General features: G+C 55.7%; 2 protein-coding genes across 5 annotated transcripts in view; one reads left to right on the top strand and one right to left on the bottom strand.

Moving 5' to 3' along the window:
* The first annotated feature begins 4244 nt into the window (after positions 1–4244).
* LOC120762498 (5-hydroxytryptamine receptor 3A-like) lies at positions 4245–9476 on the top strand. The gene is given in 10 exon segments (XM_058423364.1): positions 4245–4290; positions 6243–6406; positions 6545–6589; positions 6934–7043; positions 7628–7797; positions 8016–8176; positions 8412–8622; positions 8770–9003; positions 9177–9328; positions 9330–9476. Coding segments are annotated over 10 exon segments (1440 nt in total).
* A 2537-nt stretch (positions 9477–12013) lies between these two features.
* Positions 12014–23894, bottom strand: part of ZBTB16 (zinc finger and BTB domain containing 16) — a 54569-nt gene continuing 42688 nt past the window's right edge. For all 4 annotated transcript variants that reach the window (XM_040084987.2, XM_040084988.2, XM_040084985.2 and 1 more), the window contains exons 5-7: positions 17582–17752; positions 15272–15439; positions 12014–14995 (exon numbers count right to left, since the gene is read on the bottom strand). In XM_040084987.2, the coding sequence (XP_039940921.1) occupies positions 14766–14995; positions 15272–15439; positions 17582–17752 (569 nt within the window). In that variant the 3' untranslated portion in view covers positions 12014–14765. The remainder of the gene's footprint in view (positions 14996–15271; positions 15440–17581; positions 17753–23894) is intronic.

The following is a 23894-nucleotide window of genomic DNA, read 5'->3' as shown; positions in this document are numbered from 1 at the left end:
GCGGAGCTGTGGCACTGCAGGAGGATAGTGGGGTCAGGCAGTGCCACTGCCATAACCTGGTTGCCAATTCTCCCTTGAAAATGCCCTTTCCCAGATGGGTGGGCATCTCCCACGCTTGGATTTGTCCCGGGTAGTCACAGACCGTCCCTTGCCTTTTGTTTTGGAAGCGGTGTGGGGACCTCAGTGTGGGCTGTTCCGAGATTCCCTGGTTTTCACAGGTACTCCAGATGAGGAATTTGGGAGGCAAGTGGGAGGAGGTAGCAGTGTAGATAAGGTAAAACAGAGGAAGCCGGTGTCAGCCCATTTCCCTGGTGTGCAAAGGAAAAACAATACAACCAGTGAAGCTTAAATGCAACAAAGTAAGAAATTCCACTCATTTTGGGAACCTGCCAGGCTGTTAATAGTGTGAGATAGGGAGGTAGTGCTGGGCACTGTGATTTTCTCTCTGGGACCCCCATGAACTGCAGAGGGAATGGTACTCTACCCAAACTTCGTTGCTCAGGCAAGGGTCCCCCAGGATTTTCCTACCTTAAAAAACCTATTACCCATAAAAATTCTGAATGTCCCTGTCACGAAGATAAACTCAGACCCACATTTTTAGCTCCAGGTTTGTCCAGGCCATGTTTAATGTTTAGCAGCCTGATTAATGCTGTGGTAATTAACTAGGGTGTAGAACAATTTGTTTGCAGCATTAAGTGCAGTCACAGCGCTGTTACATCCAAGATAATTTACTATGGGGGAGACTGTACACTGTCAGACAGAGCAAGCTGCAGACATGCCCTCTCCTTAGTGTCCTGAGAACTTTCCATACAGTTTTGGCTTAGCAAAAGGAAGCAATAAGTGTTTTAAAAACATTAAAAAAACCCCAAACCTGAGTGGACTGTCTCTTATCACTGTCCCCTCCAGGGCTGTTCCCACACAGTGCAGCATGTCCAACCTCTCCAGCATTGCCTCAGTCCTCCATGGATTGAATTTCCACAGAAACAAGACGCAGAAGACTTTTCTGCAAGACTTTTTCAGACATGAGGCTTTTACATCAAGGCAGTCCTCGTGTGCACAATCTCTGTTGCAAACTTGCCTTGGGGATGAGGACTCTTCCAAGGTGGCAGCCCGAAACCACAACAGGGCCCACTATCCCTCTTCTGCCCAGTGAGCCTGTGGCACAGGTCTTCATCAAAAATAAAAAGAAAAAGGAAAATACAATCATATAAGACAAAACAGCCAGATCTGCTCTCAGCAAGGCAGTTCTGACCTTGGATGGTGTTCAGCCTGTGACGCATAGTTGTCATCCCACTCAGTATCAGCTGGATCTCCTTCATTAACAGCAATGGGCTCCAAATACCTTTGTGTACTTATTACCTGGCTTTAGTGGTAATGAAACAGTGGCAGAATATTGCAAACACTTGAAGGGTGTCTAATGGAAGAGAGGACTTGAAAGGAAACCGCTCCCATCCCTTCTCTGGGGGATTTTAAAGCATTGGGATCCTTCACTGGGGTGAGGATGGGCTTGGTACCTGGAATGGGCAATTTTTGTCTTCTCCAAGGGCCATGCAGTTTGCACCCATGGGACAAAGCTACCAGCACCCCTACATTAAATTAAATTAGCCAAGGGGACTACACTGAGCAGCTGTTCACGATGTTTGGTCTGTGCTTCGGTCTTAGAGCTGCACAGGTTGAATGCCAGAGGAAAGATCCTGTGTGTCCCCCTGGCCCTTTGCAGACTCAGGGATGCAAGCAAGCCCAAGCATCCCAGAGGAGCACTGTTCCTGGATGCAGGGTGCCATGGGAGCGGGGGCTGCTGTGAGCCTTGTCGTGCCCATGCCGGCAGCCCTGCCTGCCTGCGGTGTTTATTTCATGTCTCACAGCATTAAATCATAGCAGACATGCAATTCGGGGAGCGGGAGGCTCTGTAATGGGCGGCCTCGGGCGCATGATGGGGCCGGGGCCATCAGGCAGCTGTGCTGCCAGGGCTCCTTGCTGATGCTTTATTGTTTTTGACGCTCCAAACGCGCTCTGAAAGGCGAGTGCTGGCAGCCTGAAGGAGAGCTGCTTCCCTCTCCTGCCTGCTCCGCACCAGGAGGCACCACAATTGAGGCCTCCCTCCCTGTTCCCACTGTGGTCCCCAGCCTGGCTACAACCCCCCATCCCGTGAAGAGCCATGCTTCTGCCACAGCTCAACAGCCCCCAGCGCATTCCACGGCATGGGGTGGGAGCTGCCGAAGGCATATAGTGCATAATGCTGCCACCCAGGACTAGGGATGAGGTCAGGTTGGGGTGAGGAGGGAATGCAGAGCATCACTTGTGCCATCACATGTTGGGGGATCTTGTGCTTGTGCCCTTGTGCTCTCCCTAGCCTCTGAGATTGCTTCACCTCTGGGCTAAATACCTGCTTGCCCAGCTAGGGAACGTGCTCGCAGCGTGGCTGCTGCAGGAGAGAGGCCTGAGTGCCCATCCATCCCTGTGCAGAGATGCTGCCACGCCTGGCTGCAGCAGAGCCTGGACAGGATGCAGGGCTGAGCTGTGGGAAGCCCCAGGCGCTGAGCACTTCGATTCCCAGAAAAGCAATTACCGTGCAGCAGATTACAGGGCTAATAAAATCCCATTATGCTATTTCGGAAAGTAAATCTGATCTGGGCGCTGCCGATTGATATCAGCCGTCCCACAAAATGTCCCGCAAGAGCCCCCTGCGTGCGCGCGTAACACGAGGCTACAGTAGATCACGCTAATTAGATATCCAATAACAGGAGAGCTGATAGGAACTACATTAAAATCTCTTTAAGATGAAGATGTAAAACCCAAGGGAGAAAATTCAGAGTTAATGATGCTGCAGCAGAGGCTCCACTGGAGCAGCCCACGCCCCCCTTGGCCTCATCCTGCCGGCTGCAGACGCAGGAGTCTGGAGGAGAGGGGGCAGAGCGGGGCACGGTCCCCAGCACCATGGTGGCGCTGCCCGTGATTCTCATTACCCAGATTCAATAAGGGGAGAGCGCTATGAGCTGCTGGCGCTCCCTGGGAGGTGACTTGCCAGCCACTAACGGAGCCGAGAAATCAAATTAGCCCCAGCTCTGCTCTCGCTCTCTCCCTGACACCGCTGTTGGCAGCCAAGGGGGAGTTCATCAGGGCCCCGCACTAATTCTTACCTCGTTTAAGTGACTCAATGCCGGCATCTGATGCAATTTGCTCTACGCCACTGCCGCAGGCTTTGGTCCCTGCCCGCTGCTTCCCCAGGATTTCCAGCAGCTGGCTGCTTTGTGGGGGCATAGGCACCTGCAACACACACAAGCACACTGTAGGTATAGAGGAATACAGAAGATTATAGAGGCTCAGGGTGGAGGAGAAGCTCCCCTGCCAGGCAGAGGGACACTGCCCAGCCCAAGGCTATGATGCTGTGACGTGGAGGGATGAATGTGCGGCCTGAGCAGGGCACCCATGCATGGGTGGACATGGACTGACTTTTGACTCTCAATAATACTTGACCAGGCTTTGCTTCTAGTCTTGTTTGCCCCAAGGCGTGAAATATTTTGGGAGACTGAAACCACTGTGAAGCACTTTGTTTGATGAAATTTACAGCAAATGCAAATTTCTGCGGTGGAAACAGACCCCAGTGTAGGCACAGGTCGGAGGGGCTGGGGGAAAGCTGCTGCCCCAGAAAGGGCTGCCAAGGGCTGGCTGCACATGCTGCTCCCAGCTGCGACTGTCAGAGCCCCTGTCAGTGGGACAGAGCCACCTGCCGCAGGGTGTGAGGGCGAGCCCGGTACGTCCAGAGCTCCCCTCTCCCCTGCTGAATGGAAACACACCCTGCGTCAGTACCACATCCCTGGACAGGCTCCCCTCCCTGCCCCTCAGAGGGTTTTCCCTGTCTTTTCAACTGCTGAGGATCTCCTGGTGCAGCCCTGGCACCTGCAGCACCCTTTCACGACATCGTGCCCCCCACTGCCCATGGGCATGATGCTCGTACCCCAAACCCCTCTTTGCCGTAAGCAGGGACCTGGGCAGAGGACGGGGCAGCTCTTTTGAAGCTGGGCGGGGGTGGGGGGATAGCTGGGTGGGCCCCACTCACATCCTCCCAGCCTGAAACTTGATGCAGCGGGAGAGGCTGATCGCGAGATTAATTGGGCGTTCTCAAAAACCCGACGGCGGGGGGAAAGCCATAGGAGTGCCGCCTGCCTCCCTGCTCAGCTCAGTCCTCCGCCGAGCCGGCGGCGGCTGGAGCCAGCGGATCCATGGTGCCCACAGCTCTCGGGATGCTCCTGGCCCTGCTGCCGCTGGCCTCGATGCTACAGAGCGCAGGTAAGGTGAGGGACCCGTGGGCAGGGCTGGGGAGCTGAGGCAGAGGGGGGTGCTCCTGGCACGGAGCAGCACCTTCCCAGAACCTGAGCTGTGCTGAGTGGCAGGCAAAGTCTGCTCTTGAGGGAAACCTTCAGGCTGTTGGGAAGTGACATACCTGGGAGGAGCTGGAGCACGGGAGAGCTCGGGTGCGGAGCCTAAGGACGCATCCTGCCTGGGTAACACCGGCAGCAAGAAAACATAGCCTTAAAACCCACCTCTACTCCCTGGGTTCACCACTGCGGGGTCTTGAGGTTCTCTGGAGCTATGTCGAGAGCCAGCCCTTAGGACAGAGAGAGACGTGGGGGTCTCCTGCCTGCACTCCATTGCCTGAGAGATGCTGCCTGAGCCCCCTGCCTGATGAAGGACTTTCTCCAATATAGTGTTTAGTCCCTCATAACCTAGAGCTGGGTTTTGGGCATGATGCTGTGCCTATAGTTTGTAATTGCAGCTCTGCACAGTGCAAAATTGACGGCCAGTATATTTCCTTGTTATTCCATTAGTATTTCATCCGGAAAAACCCTTGAGCTGTTTTGCACCAGCCCAGCAGAAAGTGTTCAGCAGGCTAGTGACTCAGATCTCTGGTTAGGTCATGTAGCTCCTGTCACCCAACTCCCAAACCTTCTCCCACCATTAGCACACCAAAGGTGGAAGAAGAGGAGAGGGCAGAGTGATACTCTCACCCTGGCAATGCTGACCAGGAGGCAGGAAGGGCTGTGCAGACAGATCCCCTGGCGTTAGGGCTGTGCCAGGGTTGTGCCAAGTTGCACCAGGTGAGTTGCCGGCACAACCCTGGCACAGATTTGGGCTGGGCAGAACAGCGTGGTGTTTGGAGCAGAGGCAGAGAGCGTTTGAGGCAAACCCAGCCCAGTCCTCCCTCTGCAAAGCCATTTCCCTGCTGCCAGAGCACCCTGATACAGATATGGGTGTTATGGATGTGAGGAAAAGAAGGTGCAAGGAGGAGCGCAAACGTGAGCCAGCTGCCACCAGCTGCAGCAGGAAAGGCCACTTGGCCCAAGCCGTGGTGATGGCAGTGCCTGTATTTCCTTCCCTCACCCTAATTGCTGCTTCTCCTCCCATCTCACTGCCTCTGTTGGTTCATGCCTGCCTGGGCAAGCATCATGCACCTGGCTGGCTCCCCAGTATTACCACTTGTGAGCAACGTCAGATGGGCTGAGGCTGTTGCTTTTTCTTTTTTTAGCTTAAAATACAGATTAAAATTCCCTTCCAGCAGCTTTTCCCAAGTTCCCATAGATCTATTCCAATTAGTCTCTTCCATTATGCTGGAATTGGACTCAGAGGCTGGGTGTGCTGCAGAGCACAGCCACAAGTGTAGCACTGCTGCCCTGGCCCAGCCGTGGTTTTCCAGCTGCCTGGCAGTGAGGACACGGTGCTGAAAGCAATCTACCCTTTCTGGATGCTGCTGGCACCAGTGAAGGGACTGTTTTCACAGGAAGCAAACGCCAAGATACCTAATAAATTAATTTAGCATCCTGCTTCATCTCTAACTTCACTGCTTCCACCTGCTGAGCAAAGAAATGCCTCTGGAGGGAGCAAATGGTATGAAACTTACCCAGGGGCAGCGTGTCCCTCGTGGTTCCCCGCTGCCGCTGTTCTGACACTTGTCCAGATAGGTGGAGGCTGGCAGCTGTGCCCTCTGAGGCTGGCGAAGGTGACAGTGCTGACGACCTGCACAGCACAGGGTATCAGTAACCTATTAGGTGGTGGTTCTGGTGTCCAGGCTTGTTTCCCATCAGGACTGCTGCTATTTAAGTTGGATGGGAAACCCCAACTGGTAAGTGAGGGCAGGCAGCTGGCAGCATCCCGCAGTGCATGGCACACCCGGGGTGATGGCAGCCACTGCTGCAGTGCGAGCAGCCTCCCTCGCTCCCTGCCTTTCTCCCTCTGCTGAGCAGGTACCCCGCGCGGGGACTGGATGCCGGAGCCCTCCGAGCCCGCCCTGCGCCGCCTGTCCCACGACCTCCTGGCCCGCTACCAGAAGGGCACCCGGCCTGTGCGGGACTGGCGAACCACCACTAACGTGGCCATCGACCTGATGGTCTATGCCATCCTCAGTGTGGTGAGTCCTCTTCTCCCATTGCGCACGTGTCTGCAGGGAGGGGAATGGTACCTGGCCTGCAGCATCCTCCCAGCACGCTCTGCCCGTCCTCCAGAGTGTCAGTGCCCCCGCTCTGACACGGTTCTCATCTTCCCACAGGATGAGAAGAACCAGGTGCTGACCACTTACATCTGGTACAGGCAGGTGAGTAGCCACGAAACCTTGCCCCTTCCTTGCTGGCCCCCTTCGGGGTCAAGCACCCCCAAACCCCCATGTCTTCCTGTGAGAGGAGTGTGCAATCCTGCAGGAGAGCAGTGAGGGGAAACACATCCTGTGGGCTGGAAAGACCTCTGTAGCACATGATGAACCTCAAGGCTCAGCTTTCATACTCCCCGTTTTGCACCGTTGGGTGTTGTGCAAGCTGAAGGATAAGTCTTCCCTCCTTCGCATGTGTGGGAAGCTTGCTGGGTGCTAGCCGGGGTTCTGTGTGCTGGCAGAGTGGAAGGAAGTCCACTTCACCCACCAAGTCCCCTCTCCATTGTCCCCAGCACTGGACAGATGAATTCCTCAAGTGGGACCCAGCTCGCTTCGACAACCTGACGCAGATCTCCCTCCCTGTAGAGAGCATCTGGGTGCCTGACATCCTCATCAATGAGTTGTGAGTACAGCCAAAGTCTCAAGGGAGATAGACCAGGCCTGGAACTCACTCACTCACTCGCCATGGGCACGTACTGTCCCATGCTTTGTATTCCTGGCGCAGAGCTGGCAGCCTCCCCACATCGGGGAGCTGCAGATGGGGATTGGCTCGGCAGTTGGGCCATTTCCAGTGCTGGCGAACCACAACCATCGATAATTACCCTTACTGTGCTGGGGGTGAGATCTGGATATCAGGAGAAAGGCTTTGTGAAGACAGTACAATGCAAGGGCAGCTGCAGAGCTGCTGGCCCTTCCCATGGAGCTATCTGATGTCATTCCCACTCCGTGGGGATTTAAGGTGTTCCCAGTGCCTCCTGAGAGCTCTGGAACAATGTCACAGACACAGTCCACTCACGGGCTGGGAGAAGGCAGCAGTCTGGGCAGAGGTGATGGGAGGCAGAAATGCCCGCAAGAATATTACCAAAAAAGCAGAACAGGGGGCAAACCCCTGGCTCTTGGGCAGTTCCCCAGTGAAATGTCACTTGGCAGAAGGAGCCCCTGCCCAGAGTGCTCTCCAGCCGACATCTCTGTCCCTCATGCCCTCAGTGTGGATGTTGGAAAGTCCCCACATGTCCCCTACGTTTACGTCAGCCATCACGGGGAGGTGCAGAACCTCAAACCCATCCAGGTGATGACCGCCTGCAGCCTGGACATCTACAACTTCCCCTTCGACGTCCAGAACTGCTCTCTCACCTTCACCAGCTGGCTGCACCACAGTGAGTGCCGGGACGCCCACGTCTGAGGGACTCGGGGGAGCGGGCAGGAGCTCTGCTGGGCTGAAGCTCGGCGCAGAAGGCAACTCGTCCCTCTAGATGGCCCCAGCGGATCGGGGAAGCGTGCAGGGAGGGCAGGCACGCAGCCCGGTGCGGAGGTGCCGGCGGTTGCCGGCGCTTTGGGCGGGGTACCCCTAATTGTCACCTCTCCTCCGCCCCAGTTCGTGATATCAACCTCTCGCTGTGGCGTCAGCCGGAGCTCGTCAAGTTCGACCGAAGCGTCTTCATGAACCAGGGCGAGTGGGAGCTGCTCTACGTCCTCAGCCACTTCCAGGAGTTCAGTGTCAAGAGCAGTGACAGCTACGCTGAAATGAAGTTCTATGTAAGAGCCTTTGGCCACTGTGCTCGGGGATGCGCCACGAGGGAAGGGACTTGCCCCATCCCTGTCGCTGCTCTGTGCTGCAGCTTCTGCCTGCGGGTGGGAGGCTCCTGCTAGTGAGCCTTTCCTCTGGCTCACCTCGGTGCCTCCCACCATCCTCACCTGCCTTGGCAAAAAGTCACAGCAGCTGAAGGCCCCGTTTCAACCCTTCCCAGGCTTTTCTGTCTCTGTCCTGCAGGTAGTCATCCGGAGACGCCCCCTCTTCTACACCGTCAGCCTGCTGCTCCCCAGCATCTTTCTGATGGTTATGGACATTGTGGGCTTCTACCTACCTCCCCACAGTGGTGAGAGGGTCTCTTTCAAGATCACTCTCCTGCTGGGCTACTCGGTTTTCCTCATTATTGTATCCGACACATTGCCAGCTACTGCCGTCGGCACCCCGTTGATAGGTACGGTGGTTCTGCGCGCCCATCCACTGCCACGGCAGTCATGGCAGAGACCACAGGGCCCTGAGAGCTGAGCAGGGGGGATTTGCTTGGGCCCGTGCTCTGTGCACGAGCCTTTGCAGGTCACTCACCTCACTGATGCCTCTGCAGGCATCTACTTTGTGGTGTGCATGGCACTGCTTGTCATCAGCCTGACGGAGACCATCCTGATTGTGCGTCTGGTGCACAAGCAAGACCTGCAACCCCATGTCCCTGCGTGGGTGAAACATCTGCTGCTGGAAAGAGCCACCATCCTACTCTGTATCCGGGACAGGAAGAAATTCAGCCAAAGCACGATGGAAAGCTTGGACACCTCCAGGCAGGTGGAGAACAATGACAGCACAGGTAAGGGTTGCACAGAGAGGGCCTGTGGGAACTGACGGAGTCTAGGTGCTCTGTAGCTGTCTACACCTACATCGCTGTTCTTTGTACGGTGAACTGGGTGTCTGGTTCACCCTCACAAATCCCAGTTCCCTGTCTAAATATGTTTTTCACATTTGCTTCTCTCGATCCCTCAGCCAAGCTGACCCCCTATGTCTGTGAGGACCCTCGGGAGTGCGGGGCAGTGGGGGGCACGAGGTCTGCATTGGCCTTTGCTGGCCGGGCAGAAGGCTCAGCAGCACTGCAGGAGGTCCTGCGTGAGACCACGGCTATCCGCCAGCTCCTGGAAAAAACGGGAGGAATTCCGTGACGTCGCCCGTGAGTGGCTGCAAGTGGGCTACGTGTTGGATGTCCTGCTGTTCCGGGCGTACTTGGCAGCCGTCCTGGCTTACAGCATCACACTGGGCACCCTCTGGTCGGTGTGGAGGGATGCCTGAGCAGTGCCCGTCGTTCAGAGCGGGAGACGGGGGAACCCACTCTGGCGGGTTCTCCCTGGCTCTGGGATTCGCCAGTGTCTGTCGACCCAGGCGGGCGCATCCCTCACGTCCCTCAGCTCCGCAGCGGGAAGGCGGAGCTGAGCAGGAGCCCCCAGGATCCACGACCCTGCCCAGACCTCTCTCCATGCTTCCCCCGCCAACCTCCGGAGCGCCCCCGGCCCGGCCACGGCTGCGGCTTCAGCACCGCGGACAGCGGCCCCGCCGCCCGGCCCAGCCGCCTCCCGGCCCGGGGTCCCCCGGCATCGGGTGGGGTCCCCCCTGCATCGGGGGATCCCCACCCCCCCCAGGGGCCCCGCTGTCCTCGGCTCCCCTACCCCACACCCCGGCTGCTGCCTTTATTCCTTGCCCCGGGCCCCCGGGGACGCTCGCCCATCCCCACCGTGCTTGTGCTCAGCAGTTTTAGCGAAGTGAGAGAGACCCAGTGTCCGGCCGCGGCCGAACCGGGATGGCAGCGGGACTGACTCCGTGAGCACGCAGTACTGGAGGGATGCGCGGGGACACGACTGCCAGCACAGCTGCAGCAGGTCCCCAGCTCCTGCTGTCGATCTGCCCCTGCCGGGACAGAGGCACAAGGCAAAGAGGAGAGGAAAGTGCTGCAGATGCCGTAAGGGCCCATCTCATGCTCTGGGAGCATCTCTGCATAGGGGCCTGCCGGTGATGGGGGACAGGTGGGCCGACACCACCTGGCTCTCATACATCCACTCTCAAACCCCCCAGCCCCAGAGCAAGACTCCCACTCACCATCCCGGAGCCATCACCTGCAGGAAAACTTACCTCTGAGTGACGGGGGCTGAGGACGGGTGGAGTGGGCTCCTGCCAGCGCCGGCCCGCACTAATGCGCTGATGGTCTGTAAGTGGCTGCCTATTGATGAGGTGTCCAGTTAAAGAGTTCGTGAGACACTAAATCAGCCCATTGATCCTGCTGGGATCGATGGTGCTACAGACCTGATCAGTGCAGCGGGCAATTAACACCCTCTGGAATGAGCTGCCTTCATGTAACATCAAATGCTCCAACAGACAAATCCAATGGGGCCATTGACCCGGGTGTGCAATGCCACCCAGCCCACGTGTCTGATGAGGGTACTGGGCAGCAAGACTCCTGAGCCAGCCTTGCCATTCCTCTCCTGCCCATCGTGACCTCGATGTCCCCCAGGGCTGCACTGCAAGGTGCTCACTTGTGCTGCCGTATCCCATGGAATGTTTTGGTCCTTGTCCTTGTTCTCCCTGTGCTAGGAAGCCATCATGCATCCAACCTAACCCCCTCAAGCAGCTCAGCAGTCCTTTTCCCTGGAAGGACAGGCTGCCCATGCTGGAGGAAAGATAGATTCTCCCTTTGCCCTCTTGCTACTTTGGGAAGTGCTGCATGTGTGAAAAAGTTCCAGGCATCTCTCTGAGAGAAGCCTGCATTTTCCTCTTTAAAAAAAAACAAAAAAAATCAATAAATCTGAATCTAATCTCCTAATAAAGGTTTAATGAGGACATAATGTTGATGGAACAGAACATTGTTGCAGCATAATCGCTCCCAGCTGCTGTGCGAGCGTGCACACAAAGGCCCGGTCCTACCGCGATTTCCCCGTTATTATAACATGCCTTTGTGCCAGGCTGAACGCCGGCGAGGGGCTTTGCCCCCCTTCTCCTGGGGCTCTGCAGCCCGCAGGTTGCCCACAGCAGGACCACCTCCGCTTGCCCAAACCTGGACCAAAATTCCCCACCACTTGCCCAAAGCCCTCCCGGGAGGCTGTGCTGGGGGGACCGGGGGAGGCAGGACCACCATCAGGACCTTCGAATGGACACGCAGCCCCTCAAACCCGCTGGGAAGTGCTGGGGCAGGGGGTGAGCCTGGCCTTGACACTGGCACATGCCATCCATCCCTGGGAAAAACGAAATGATGCTCTGCACTTGGTGACTCCAGCTGTGCTGTAACAAATGTCTAACAGCATCCTGAGGCCAAGGCCGGCGGTGGGCACAGGCACGGCTGGGTGGTGTCGGCAGCACCCACTTGGCCCAGCTGCAGCGTGCGGAGTTGTGCGGTTTGCCACAGCACAAAGGGAGAGCAGGCGCTGCCGTTAATGTAGTCAGTAAATAAATAAAGGAGGGCTTAAGCTTAGTGTACAGCAATCAGTCGGGAACTACAGGATAATTAACGCAGCGGGGGGCCGGACGGCTCTGCAGGCAGGTTTAAATGAACGAGTTCACTTTCATTGAGGCAAACTTGCTCTGCTCCCTGGTGAGCCACATGGGCAGGCAGCAGCACAGGCAGCATGCTGTGGATGCTCCCTGCCCATGGGGACACTGACATTCCAGGGAGACCCCCCGCCCACTCAGGGATAGGACCGCCTCAATTTCCCCCTCGGAGCAGGCACCCCCGCACTCACCATTGGGGGTACCCCCACAGCTCACCCCCAGCTGGTGGGATGCATCTTTGCTCCACCTCCTCCTCCTCTTGACAGGCACAGGAATGGGAGACAGCAGGCTGAGACAACGGAACTAACTTTATTGGTTGTTTTTTTGTTTTCTAACTGCAGATTCAAGGTATACAACTGAACATTGCTATTTTCCTTATGAGACTTATAAATAAAAATACAAAAAATGTTCACTACAAAAAAATCTACTGTTAGTAGGATGTAAAAAATATTCTCTTTGCTATAGAAGGCACAAACTTCACTTAGTGACACATGGAGAGAAAAAAACCTGCAGCAGTATATTCTTCTTTTTTATTTTTTTGTCTTTTTTTTTTCAACTCTGTCAGAAACACTGAAGTCTTACAAAGAAATGCATCTGAATCTACACAGGACGAAGGCAGATGCGGAGAGCTGCAACTAGAAGACACCACAACTGGGTTTTTTTTTTTGTTTGTTTTTTGTTTTCTTTTTCTTTATTTTTCAGGAAACTTTTAGCTAACGGCATCTGTGGCTAGAGGACAGAAAGAGGACTTGCAAGCAGAACCGCAGGGGAGCGAATGGTGAGACAGGAAAAGTCGTACAAAAAATAGGGGCCAATAGATACTCTGAGAAAACCAAAGAGGAACTTGGGCACCTTCTGCGCCCGGGCTCAGAGAGGTGCTGAGGTAGACGGAACGAGGACAGCGACGGACCCGAACCACGAGCGGCAACACAGAGCAACGGGACAGGCGGGCGCTCACGACACTGACAACAAGCCAGGGGAGAGGGAGCCCGGGACCACGGGGCCCCGTGCGGCGCTTGGTCCTCACTGCTATGATACACATATATATACTTTTATATATATATATATATGGAGGGGTGCCGGGGGCTGCGCCACAGCCAACAGTGCGGGGACGTGCGCCCGGGATACAGCAGCATCACTCCAACGCTGACCCCAACACTGTTGCAGCGGGGGCTGTGTCTTTGAGGGAGAGGGAGGGAAGGGGAGGTTAAAGCAAAAAAAAAAAAAAAAAAAAAAGCCACATGAGCTCGGCCATGTGCTCCATGGCACCACGGCACCTGTGTCTGGCAGCGCCAGGACATCACAGGGACCTGCCGTGCACACGCCAGAAATTGCAGCAACTTTCCATGTGAAAGAACTGTTTTATTTTTTTTTTTAATATTTTTTCTGTTTGTGTTTTTTTTTTTTTTTTTTTTTTTTTTCTTTTCCTTAGGCACAACAATTAAATGAGCCGTTCTCCACAGTCACATCCCGGATTGTACAGCAGCGGTGTCCACCCTGCGCAGAGCAGCAACGGTCCCATGCGCAGAGGCACGCGCACGTGCAAAGCCGGACTGGGGCGCGAGGGAGGACGCTGCTCCCGCAGCCGTATCCCTGCTTTGCACCAGGAAAGGTGGGAAGGGCACCCCAAACCCAGAGGGCCACCAGTGTCCCTCCAAACGGTATCCAGACACTGTCCCACCCCTCCCAGCTCTTTTTCCCCCCCTTTTCACCCAAACGCAGCAAAACGACAGAAAAAGAGCCGCGGGATGGAATGACCAAGCCCGCGACTGCGCAGGAGAAACACAACAAAAACGAACACAAGAGGTAGCTTCAGAACCAACACCCCCGGCCCCATGGGGCCGGGCAAAAAATACCAGTTTTGGTAAGGATAATGCACAACAGGAGGCTGGCAGGGACACCACTGCCCCACCACCTCTCCACGACCAATCCTGGGCACGTGGCTGGTGCACCCTAGCCATGCCACCCCCTGTTCCTCCCAAATCAATAAAAGCTCATGAGGTCACAAAAAAACGAGGTAATTTCAAGTAAAATGTGCTAAACGTGGAAATATTCCAAAAAGAAAGTTCAAAAAAACCCAAACAAAAAGCAAACAAAGCGGCGAGCAAAGCCGCCTGCCACGGGGCACCCCTTACCTGTGGGCTCCTGTGGCTGAGGGCTGGGCAAAAAACCCCACACTTGGCACCTTCCAGGTGCCCCAAATCAGCAGAAGAAAAGAGGATCCCTGCATTCAGAGTGATGCCACACGCTAACAGCTCCAACACTGGCACTGACTGCACATCACCAAACCAACTGCATCTCCCCACGGCGGGCTTCACCCTTGCCCCGGGAAGGCAGGGAAGGAGGGAGAAATGCATAGAGAGGTCTTTGGTCATGGGGAGAGCGGCAGCCTCCTGTGCCCCCCGAGCCCACCTGGACACCAGGCAGTACCTCAAGGCAGCCTGGCTCACAGTCGGCTCCCAGCCCCAAACACCCTCCTCTGGCCAGGATTCCCCCAGGATGCTCCTGCCAAAGCACCTGTGGCTCACAGAGTGCTGTGCTCTCCTGTCTGCAATGCCGCAGCCTGGGAGCAGGAGAACCCCCCAGAACGGAGCCCAAGCCCCACATGGGAGCTCAGGTCCTCTGCTGGGCATCCACAGCAGGGTCTATGCAGTGACAGAGGACACCAGGAATTAAAGCCTTCCCAGAGCACTAGCTGAACACACACTTCCAGGGAAGTGCCTCTTTCCTGCATGGTCTTCCCAGCAGCACCAGTGGCCAATGCCAAAGGTGGTGGAGGGCCTGGCTGTGGGTTGCAAAGGGTGAAATCTGCCCTGCAGCAAGGGTGAAAGGGCAGCAGGCACACGAGCAGCTGGGACAGCAGTGCGGATGGGGCTGGGGAAGGGGCTGGTACGTCCCTTGCTCCGGCATGAGCTGCAGGATCCTTCTGGCGAGAAGAAATGAATGAGAACTGAAAACAAACAAGGCCATGGATGCTGCGGGTTCGGTGGGATTGTTTTGCCCAGTCATCTGCCACTTGGCCCTGCTGCCCCTCTTCCTCCTCCCTTAGACGTAGCAGAGGTAGAGATAGGTCTTCTCTATCCGCCAGTCGGTGGGGATCTCCTCCGGTTTGTGGCCCTTCATGTGCTTCTGCATGGCGGAGAGGCTGGGGCAGTACTCCAGGCAGATGGTGCACTGGTAGGGGGAAGCGCCATTGTGGGTCCGAAGATGTTTGATCATGGCCGAGTAGTCCCGGGAGCGCTGGTGGCACAGCTTGCACTCGAAGGGCTTCTCGCCTGTGTGATACGGGGACACAGGGCTGTCAGTGGGGGCTCAGGGCCTCCAGGCGCTAATCAACTGCCCAGCATCGACGCTGCCGCAGTGGGCACAGCCGATAACCAAGTAATGAACAGCAGAACCGATGCGACTATTGATCCCCTATTTACAAGAGTTACGTGCGGCACATCCAGGGGTTTGTTATCCCTGGCTGCCGCCCCGGTCCGCGCGCCAGCCCTTCCGCCGGGGGACCGGTCTGTCATTGCCCGCCTCACCACAGACACCCCAGCATGTACCTGTGTGGACTCGGTAGTGGGTCTCCAGCTGGTGCTTGAGGCTGAACTTCTTGCCACAGCCGTTGCACTCATAGGGCTTCTCTCCGGTGTGGATGCGCTTGTGGCCCTTCAGTGTGCTCTCGTCCCGGAAGCAGCTGCCGCAGAACTCGCACTCGTAGGGGTGGTCGCCTGCAAGCACATGCAGGGGTCAGGGCTGCCGTGACTGCTGTGCCACACAAAACCAGCTCCCCAGCCTTTTCACCCCCGGGCACTCTGGGGACAGAGCATCCCAGTCTCCCCAGTGCGGTGCGCTGGTCCCTTCACCCCTGTACAGAGGGGCTGCTCAGGTCCGTGGCATGGCAGAGAGACTGGAGCATGCTGCAACCCTCCCGCCACCAATTTCCAGGTTTTTCACCCAGCAGTACCAGCACAGACCCAGTCCTGGGCATCTCCCACACTCCAGACCAGGTGGCTGATAAATGAACTCTGGTTCGGCACCAAAGGCAGAATGATTTGAAGGAAAGGTGAGGGCTCCAGCTACTTATTTATTACAGCCGCGAAGGCAAGGACAATAAAGATAGATTGATCGTCCGAGACTTTGTTCATGAATATTTAAATATTACTGATTTGTCTTGTCACTGTAATTACAATTTCTCTGTGCCGCATATCCTACAAGCACAGTTTATGGTAAAGAATGGCGAACTGTATTTCACTTGTCCTGCTGCAGATGTGCGGAGCTGCCAAGCGTGTAATGTTCCCCGCATTTCATACATTTTCTTCAGCTGTGAAGGCTTAAGTCATCCACAATGACCTACGTTTTTTCATTATCCCCGTGTCAAACTGCACTCGTGCCTGGGCATAAATTGTCCTTCTCGTTATATACTCACATGCCTGTGCTTTCGCTTCCTCTTTAAAATGATATTTTACTCTCTCCCCATTTGCCGCAGCCCAGTGCTGCGGCCCCTCGCCCCCTCCTGCAGCTGCTGCCTGGGCACCCGGGGGGAGGAGGAAGCTCGGGATGCAGTTCAGAGCCCCCCTCCAAAGGCAATGCAGGCGGTGCCTGTGAGCTGTTGTTGACTTTCCCCTCCCTGTGCCCAGTTCCAAACTGCCACTTTGGCTTTTGATCCTACAGTCAAAGACTGTAATTTTTTCAGCCAGAGGCAGCCAGCATTTCCATCCACCCACTTTGCAGGGGAGCCTGAGCCCACGGAGCACCCTGGCCCTGGGACAAGAGGGAGCATCCTGCAGCTGTGCAGGATGGCAGCACATGGCATGATTAAACGCTCCTAAAGCGCCGATGATCCCAGTGTTTTTTCACAGCCGGGATCTACTAAAGCGGCAGAGGTTGGGGTGGGACACGCGCAGCCCGACCCGCAGCCCAGGTCACTGGATTACTGGCTATAAATAGCTCCAGCGCTCAGCATTAACACGCTTATCATCAACACAGGATTCCCGTTTCCCACATTGGAACCCCGAGCCCATGTGTGGGTCTGGCAGCTGCTAGCCACAGGCTGGACAGAGCGACCCTCCGTGACACCGCCTGCACAACCCCCAGCAGCCACCTTTACGTCCCTTTTTGGAGACTGTGGGCATGCCCCCTGCCTGACAAGAGAAAGAAGGGGCATCCCTGCTCTGCATACGTTTTGCTCCCTGTCAGCAACAGCAGCGGCGTCAAGGAGGGAGCATGAGCCTCCCACTTGTGTGAGCGAAGGATGGGTGAGGAATGCTTCACCCAGGCAGCTGTGAAGATCTGTGGCACTGGCTGTGATCCTGCATGCTCCCGCTCATCCCTCAAGAATCAGCTCTTTCAGGGGTGTTTTGTGACTGGCCCCGAATGATGGTGCTGGTGGTGCGGCCAGGACCACGGGGCTGCCCAGGGATGCTGTCGGAGGAGCTGAGGACACGGCGCGGGCTCTTTGAGGACACGGCGTAAGGCGGCCAAGCCGTGCTCTTCCTGCTCAGCAATCCTGCAGCCAAGCCCGGCCCCAGTGGGGCCACGGCAGCACCAGCTACACGTAGCGCAGGTCGCCCTAATCCCATTAGGACCGAGCACCAGCTGATTATGTGCATCTACTGCCGTAAGCTGATGAGGCGGATATGATCGCACACCCCCTAAGAAGGTCACGTGCCACCTCAGACCAGATCAACTTATTATACACGGCTTTTTTTTTTTTTTTTTTCCCCGGTTCTGTTTTACAAATCCAAGCCACTTCAGTCACCTCCACGCTTTGAATACAAATCACCTTTCTTCCCCCTATTTCTTTTTTACACACGGGGAAGGGCAGGTTCCGGCTGCCCCAGCCCCGAGTCCCCACGGTGGTGCTGCCGTACCTGTGTGGGAGCGCAGGTGCCTCTTGAGTGCGGTGTGGCTGGGGAAGGTGCGGTTGCACTCGCTGCAGATGTAGCTGCGCACCCCGGCGTGCACCTCCATGTGCTGCTGCAGGGCGCTCTGCGTCTGAAACCGCTTGCCGCACAGCAGGCAGAAAACGGCCATGTCTGTACCTGTGGGAGAGGGAGAGACCCTGCTTAGGCACTGCCTGGCACCCCAGCCCGCTGTCCCATCACCCCACTGCGAGGGGTCCCCACTCCCACGTGGCAGCAGGGATGCTCTGGCAGCAGAAGGGACCCCAAGAGCTGCAGGGCTCTGGGTGTCATTGGGAGTCCCAACAGCAGCGCCCTGGCCACCCTGATCCCGCTGACACTGGCCCTCTGAGGAGACTAGCTGAACAGGAGAAGTTGCTCTTATTGCATTGGAGGCAGCTGGGAGCCCTGAGGGACGCCCAAACACAAGGCAGACGTTGGGTGATCACTGCATCAACACAGACCTGTGAGAGCTGCTGAGCTCAGACCTTGTGATGCCCAGGGGAAAGGGGACCCCAAGAAGCACCCCACAAAGCTGCCCTGGGGAGCAGAAGGCAGGATATGAGAGGGGAACATGCCCACCCCTTGTGCTGTGTGTGAGCCCGAGCCCCAAGGCAGATCCAAGCTCCATACCACCACTCTTGGGTACAAACACGGCTGCAGCAACACAACAGGGACAAAACCCCAGCCCAGGTGCTCATAGCCCATGCATGAACATCTCAGACCTCTATGCCGTTAAACAGTTTGTTTTCGCTTATGCATAGCTGATTGTTCAGAACTGTGAGTCACTGCAAATTGTATTACACAGGGAGATTAAGCAAATAAATGCTCGCTTTTTGGAGACATTAAAATGTGAGGACTGTGGAAATAAAATTAGCTAGAAAATTGTATTAGCAATTCATTAGCAGCACAAGATGTTCAAGGTAACCAACAAATCCATGCAGCCTTCAGGAAGAGTAGGGGCAGAGGGCTGCTTGCCACGCTGCCAAAACCAACCCCAGGGAGACCACCAGGACCAGAGCACCACGGGGCAGGGACATGATGGGCAGCAGCACTGTCAGAGTCATGGTCCTGCCTGGCATGCAGGCAGGTGACAGGGAAGGATGCTCCTGGGCAGACCCACACCTCCAGCTTGGGAACCACGGGCAACAGGCAACCCGGAGAGCATCCTGGTTCACACCCTCACCTGCTCTGGCACTGTGCCATCACCCACCCAGGTGTGGTGGCACGCCACAGTCAGGTCTGTCCTGCTGGGGATGCAGAAGCTGCCTGGGGGGATGCTCAATCTCAGCCTTGCACTGGGATACCCAAAAATGCTCCGAAATAAAAAAAAACCAAACAGTGAAATGGGAATAAAAGCAGCAAGAAAGGTGGCCCTGCACGGAGCTGGCTTTCTCCCTCTGCAGGGATTTATCCCAGGGGGTTGCCGGCTCACGTGCCTCCCACGCAGCTGCGGACAAAATGCTCCCGAGACAAAAAAAAAAAAAAACAAAAAAAAATCAAGCAAAAAACCAAAAAAAAACGCAAAAAAAAAACAAAAAATAAAAAAAAAAAGAAAAAGAAAAAAAAAAAGCATGCAGCCCCAAGCGGGCAGCGCGAAGCAAATCCCAAGAGGTATGTGGCCCCGCGGCCCTCCGCGGCCCCGGCGGTGACAGCAGGACGGGTCAAAGGTCCCCGGGGCTGAGCCCCCAGCGCCGCGGCCAGCTGCGGAGCGGAGGCCCCGGCCGGCGGGACGCCGGCCCCGATAAATCTGCCGCCAGCAGCCCCCGCTGGGGCCAGGGACAATGGGCTCCCGTGGGGGCGGAGGGCAGGACAATGCCGCTGGGCCGGCGCGCGGGGCCGTAACAAATCCTCCCTGGCACCGTAGGGCCCTCATTTGTGAAACTAATTGGCCCCCGTTTGAAAAAAAAAAAAAAAAAAAAAAAATGGGCTGACTCCAGCAGCCGCAGTGATGGGGACGAGCTGCCTTGTGCACGCATGGGGGGACGGGGCTGTTTGCTGGAGCTGGGCATCCCCCAGGTGCTGCCTCCTGAGACCTGCAAAAGACCGTATTTAATGTCTCTCTGTCTCTCTTTTTTTTTCCTTTTTTTTTTTTTTCTTTTTTCTTTTTTCTTCTTCAAGTAATGTATCAGTAAACAAACGGCCCAGACTGGGAAGTCAGTGTGTACCAGCACGGCCTGTGAAGGCACACGGTTCCAGTTGTGCCCTGAGAGCAGAGCATCTGAGCGACACAAAGGCTGACACCAGGCGGGCGCAGAGGTGGAGGATGTGGGAGATGGCCCTGCATCCCAGCACTGAGCTCAGCAGCGGGACACGGAGCCCGGAGCGCAGGCAGCGCTTGTTCCCTGCCCCGAGGCTCCTCAGATGACATTCTCCAGCAGCCAAGGGGTGCGGCAGGCAGTGCCGGGATCTGCTAGGTACCACCCCATTGCCGGCCTTCAAGTTGCTTGATGTTTTTTTAGGATACATATCAACTATGTCATGCCTCTGGAGAAAGGATGGGAAGTGGGAAAAAAATGGCAAAACTCTTGAGAGGCTGCCACACTGGGTGACACAGGGCGTAGCCCTGTGTCCTGTCGTGAGTGCATCCCTGGGCTCCAGCCACAGAAGCTCCGAGCCAATCCTCAGCCTTTGGAAGAAAAATCACCCCGATAAAGAAATGCTGCCGCCCCAAATCAGTGAGAGACGGATTTATTCATTTCCCTGACATTTTAATGGTTTCTCCCCTTTTTGCGGGAAGATGATTACAAATTAAGCAGCATTTAAACGCTTTTTACTGTCAACAATTAAAAGGGGTGAAGGCGGGCGAGCAATTCATTCCCCGGGAAACGCACTGGCTCTCGGCGGGCGCCGACGGCCCTTCCCTCTACTGTACACCGCACAATGGCCCCGAGCATGCCATTAATTTTGCAGGACGTTCAAAAGCAAATTAAAATATAAAAAGCCCCCGGGCACAAAGATAGATACCAAGGGAGGGGGCGGCGTAGGTCAAGCTCGCAGAATTGAAGTCTTAGCAACTGGGGAGGTTTAAGCACAGCCCCGCACGCCACATTCAGCTGCCACCTTTGCCCACCATCCCCAGTTTCTGCGTCCCTGCCAGAGCCAGTGCTGTGCCAGCAGCTGAAAGCCACTAGTGGGGCAGCTGTTAGCACTGCCACAGAGTTCCGAGGTGGAAGCTGGAGTGATTTGTGTGTTAGTTGCTCTTTTGTAAGTGTGTTGGCCAGATCTTGCATGGTCTTTTTAAATACGAGGTGGTCCCAAAACGGATTTTTAGGGGAGGGATGCTTGATGAAGGGAGGGAAAACCCTATGGCTGCAAGCGCGGAGATCCATATCCCCATTCTCCAGCAGCTTGATCCCAAAGCAGCGCAATCGCCGGAGACGTGATGACGAGCGAGATGCGATGTGCGGCAGCGCGCCCCGTCCGAGTCACAGCCAGGGATGCTGCAGCACCGCGGCGTCGAGCGCGGCACCGCCCCCCACCCGCTGCCTCTGCCAGAGCAGGAATTAAACTAAAAACCGGCGTGGCGACGGGTGAGGGAGGCAGGGTGGGGTGGGTCTCCCTCGGCACTGGGCTCTGGTGGAGTTTACGGATGCGGGAGGTGCACCACAGGAGAAAGGCGACACGTCCCCTTTAAAAGGAAATATAATTTACAGTGTGCAGCCAGGCGGGCCATAGTTTCAATCTCGTTTACTATAGAGAAAACTCTGCTAGCTGTTCTCTATCCCACAAATCCGATTTAATCAGACAAGCCAGCCAGCGTGGCTTGAAGTAAAAACGGATAATTAGTAAACAGAGAGCTACTTCAGTGCTTCATTGGCATTCGAGCCGGGCTAGTGTGTCGCATTTAAAATGCAGTCTGATGAAGTTTACAAAATCAAACCATTTGTTACTCCTATTGAAGAGGCTTCAGGCCACTTGCAATTAAATTGGAATTAGTGCTTAGAATGAGATACAGCAAATTCATACTAAAAAGGGATCTGACTTTCAGACATTTGACTTCAAGTTTTTCCCCCCGTGCTAGAGCACGCGTGCGTGTGCTGGCCTGCCGGCCCCCAGAGCCCCTGGTAGCACCACCAAGACCAGACCTGCTGTGTGGCTGGGGAATGGAGTGACCCGGGGATGCTGTGGCAGCAGGGCAGGAGGGACAAAGGGAGCGGTGCCACTGTGCTGGTGAAGCAATCCCCGCTGAGCCCCAGCATGGTGGCAGCACGGGGCTGCCAGTCCCCAGGCACGCAGCGCCGACGTCGGGATGTGCAAACCAAACTGCCCCTCCCCGAGTCCTCTCCATAACGCTGCCACCTTCCCTGCCTGTCCTCAGACCCCTGCTATCAGACTTGAAAAATGAGTCGATCCACTGTTGAAATAATCAAGAACGTGGAATGAAAGGCTGTGGAGAGGCACACTGGGAAGGCTCCAGCATTATCACGGGCATGAGCATGCTCATGTCAAAGGATGCTGACAGAGCCTGTTGCTGCCTCATGCACGCGCCCTAAAATCCCCAAGCCCTTGCCTCAAGTCCTGATAATTCAGGGTCTTCCACAAGGCTCCCTCCTTCACTCGTCATGTTTAACATCATCTCTTACACGGTGCATGTGCCAGAGGTGACCTGACACTGCTGCTGTCCTTACAACAAAGGTGACCAGCTCCAAAACATCCTGGCCATGCAAAGCAGGAGCTGAAAGGCTGTTGGCACTCCTGAGATGAGATTTCAGGGACATTTGACGATTTTTGTCAGCATGTCAAAGGCTCTCTACCAGCCTCTACCTCCCAGCCAACACTGCTGGTGGCTGCAACAGGGGAAGCTGCGGGCCCTATAGTGCAGGAACAGCAGCACTGGGGAGGAAGGAGCCACTGGCAACGGTGGCCAGAGTGGCAGAGAACCCTCCCTTTCAGCCCTGCCTGCAGGAAGGTTGGGAGAGGCAACAGTTGGCAAGGGGCACATTGCCTGGAGCATCCCTGTTATAGCTCCAGCACCCAAGCTCAGGCACAGCCGGCCTGGAGGACAGCCTGAAGGTACCCAGATCAGCTCGACACAAGGACCCTGGGAACACTGAGCACACCCTGCTGTCATCCAGTTGAAAAGCAGGCACCAGCACAGGCCTGGAGACACTGGTGGTAGCACCAGCAGCGAGGCTACATTTTGTCCCCGGATGATGGTGGATGCATGTGCAGGGTAAGAAAATCAATCCAGTTTCAGCATCTGTTTTCAGGATTATGAAGAAACTCAAAGTAGTGTTTTTGGTGGCAGCCCTGGAGTGCACCCACAGGCAGGAGCAAAGGAGCCCTCCCTGAATGCTGCTGGTGGGACACAACACCTGCAGATGCCTGCCTGGATGTAGGGGCGTTGTGCGGAGCCGTGTCGTGTGGTGCCACCTGCTCCAGTGATACTGAGAGGTGATGGCATTCATTACTGTGCTGAGTCAAACAGCCCCTACAAACTTCATGGTTCAGTGGAGAAAGCGGGGAAAACCCCCATAAGATAAACACAGGAAATGCGTGCATTTTGTGCCAGAGTCACCAAATCATCCTAGTTTCAAAGGCTGCCTCTGGACTCCAAAGCTCAGCTTCCATGCTAATTACCATCTTTATGGAAGGCAACTTCTCCCAAGGGGGCATTTGTTTGATTATTATTATTTACTTAGAGATAGCACAGCTTTCTTCCCAACTTTAACTGACTATGGAAAATTAATTCTTAAAAAGCAGCCAATGCTGCCTGCTCTCCTGCCCCTGCTGGTTTTCCTCCTGGGCTGGACGCGGACACTCCGGCTGCAACAGGAGGGCAGGGCAGACTTCTGCCTGCAGCCTCCATGCCAGCTCACCCGTTTACAAACACCGAGGACAACTCTGGCGTTTCAGAGCAGTTGTCCAACACTGACCTTGCAAGCACAGGGGACTAACAAACGCCACCAAGAGAAATGCCTCGTTTTTTGCTCCTGCAGTGATGCACCCACCCAGCCACGCTCCTGCTCTCCCCATTGCCCAGGGCAGGATGCACATGGATGATGCATGGGATACTGGTGCCCACAGCAGCCTGGGCAACGGGCGTCAGGCCCTGAGCTGCAGCTCTGGCATGGGCAGCTCATGCCTGCTGGGGATGATTTATTCCAGGGGCCATCTGGACCTGGGGGACAATGTGGTCCCGTATCCCCATGAACTGGCTCATTAGTCACACCCTTGTAGCTTGACCTCTCTGTCTTCCTTTGAGTAGGGTGGGACAAGAGCATCCCCTTCTCGCCTCCCTTTTGGCAGCCCGTTGCTCCCCCATCCCCAATTGGCGGCA

The sequence above is a fragment of the Hirundo rustica genome, chromosome 23, assembly GCF_015227805.2.
Source record: "Hirundo rustica isolate bHirRus1 chromosome 23, bHirRus1.pri.v3, whole genome shotgun sequence".
NCBI classification, from domain to species: Eukaryota; Metazoa; Chordata; class Aves; order Passeriformes; family Hirundinidae; genus Hirundo; species Hirundo rustica.
Note: the sequence above shows the minus strand (reverse complement) of the source record. Positions and strands in the feature narration are given on the sequence as shown.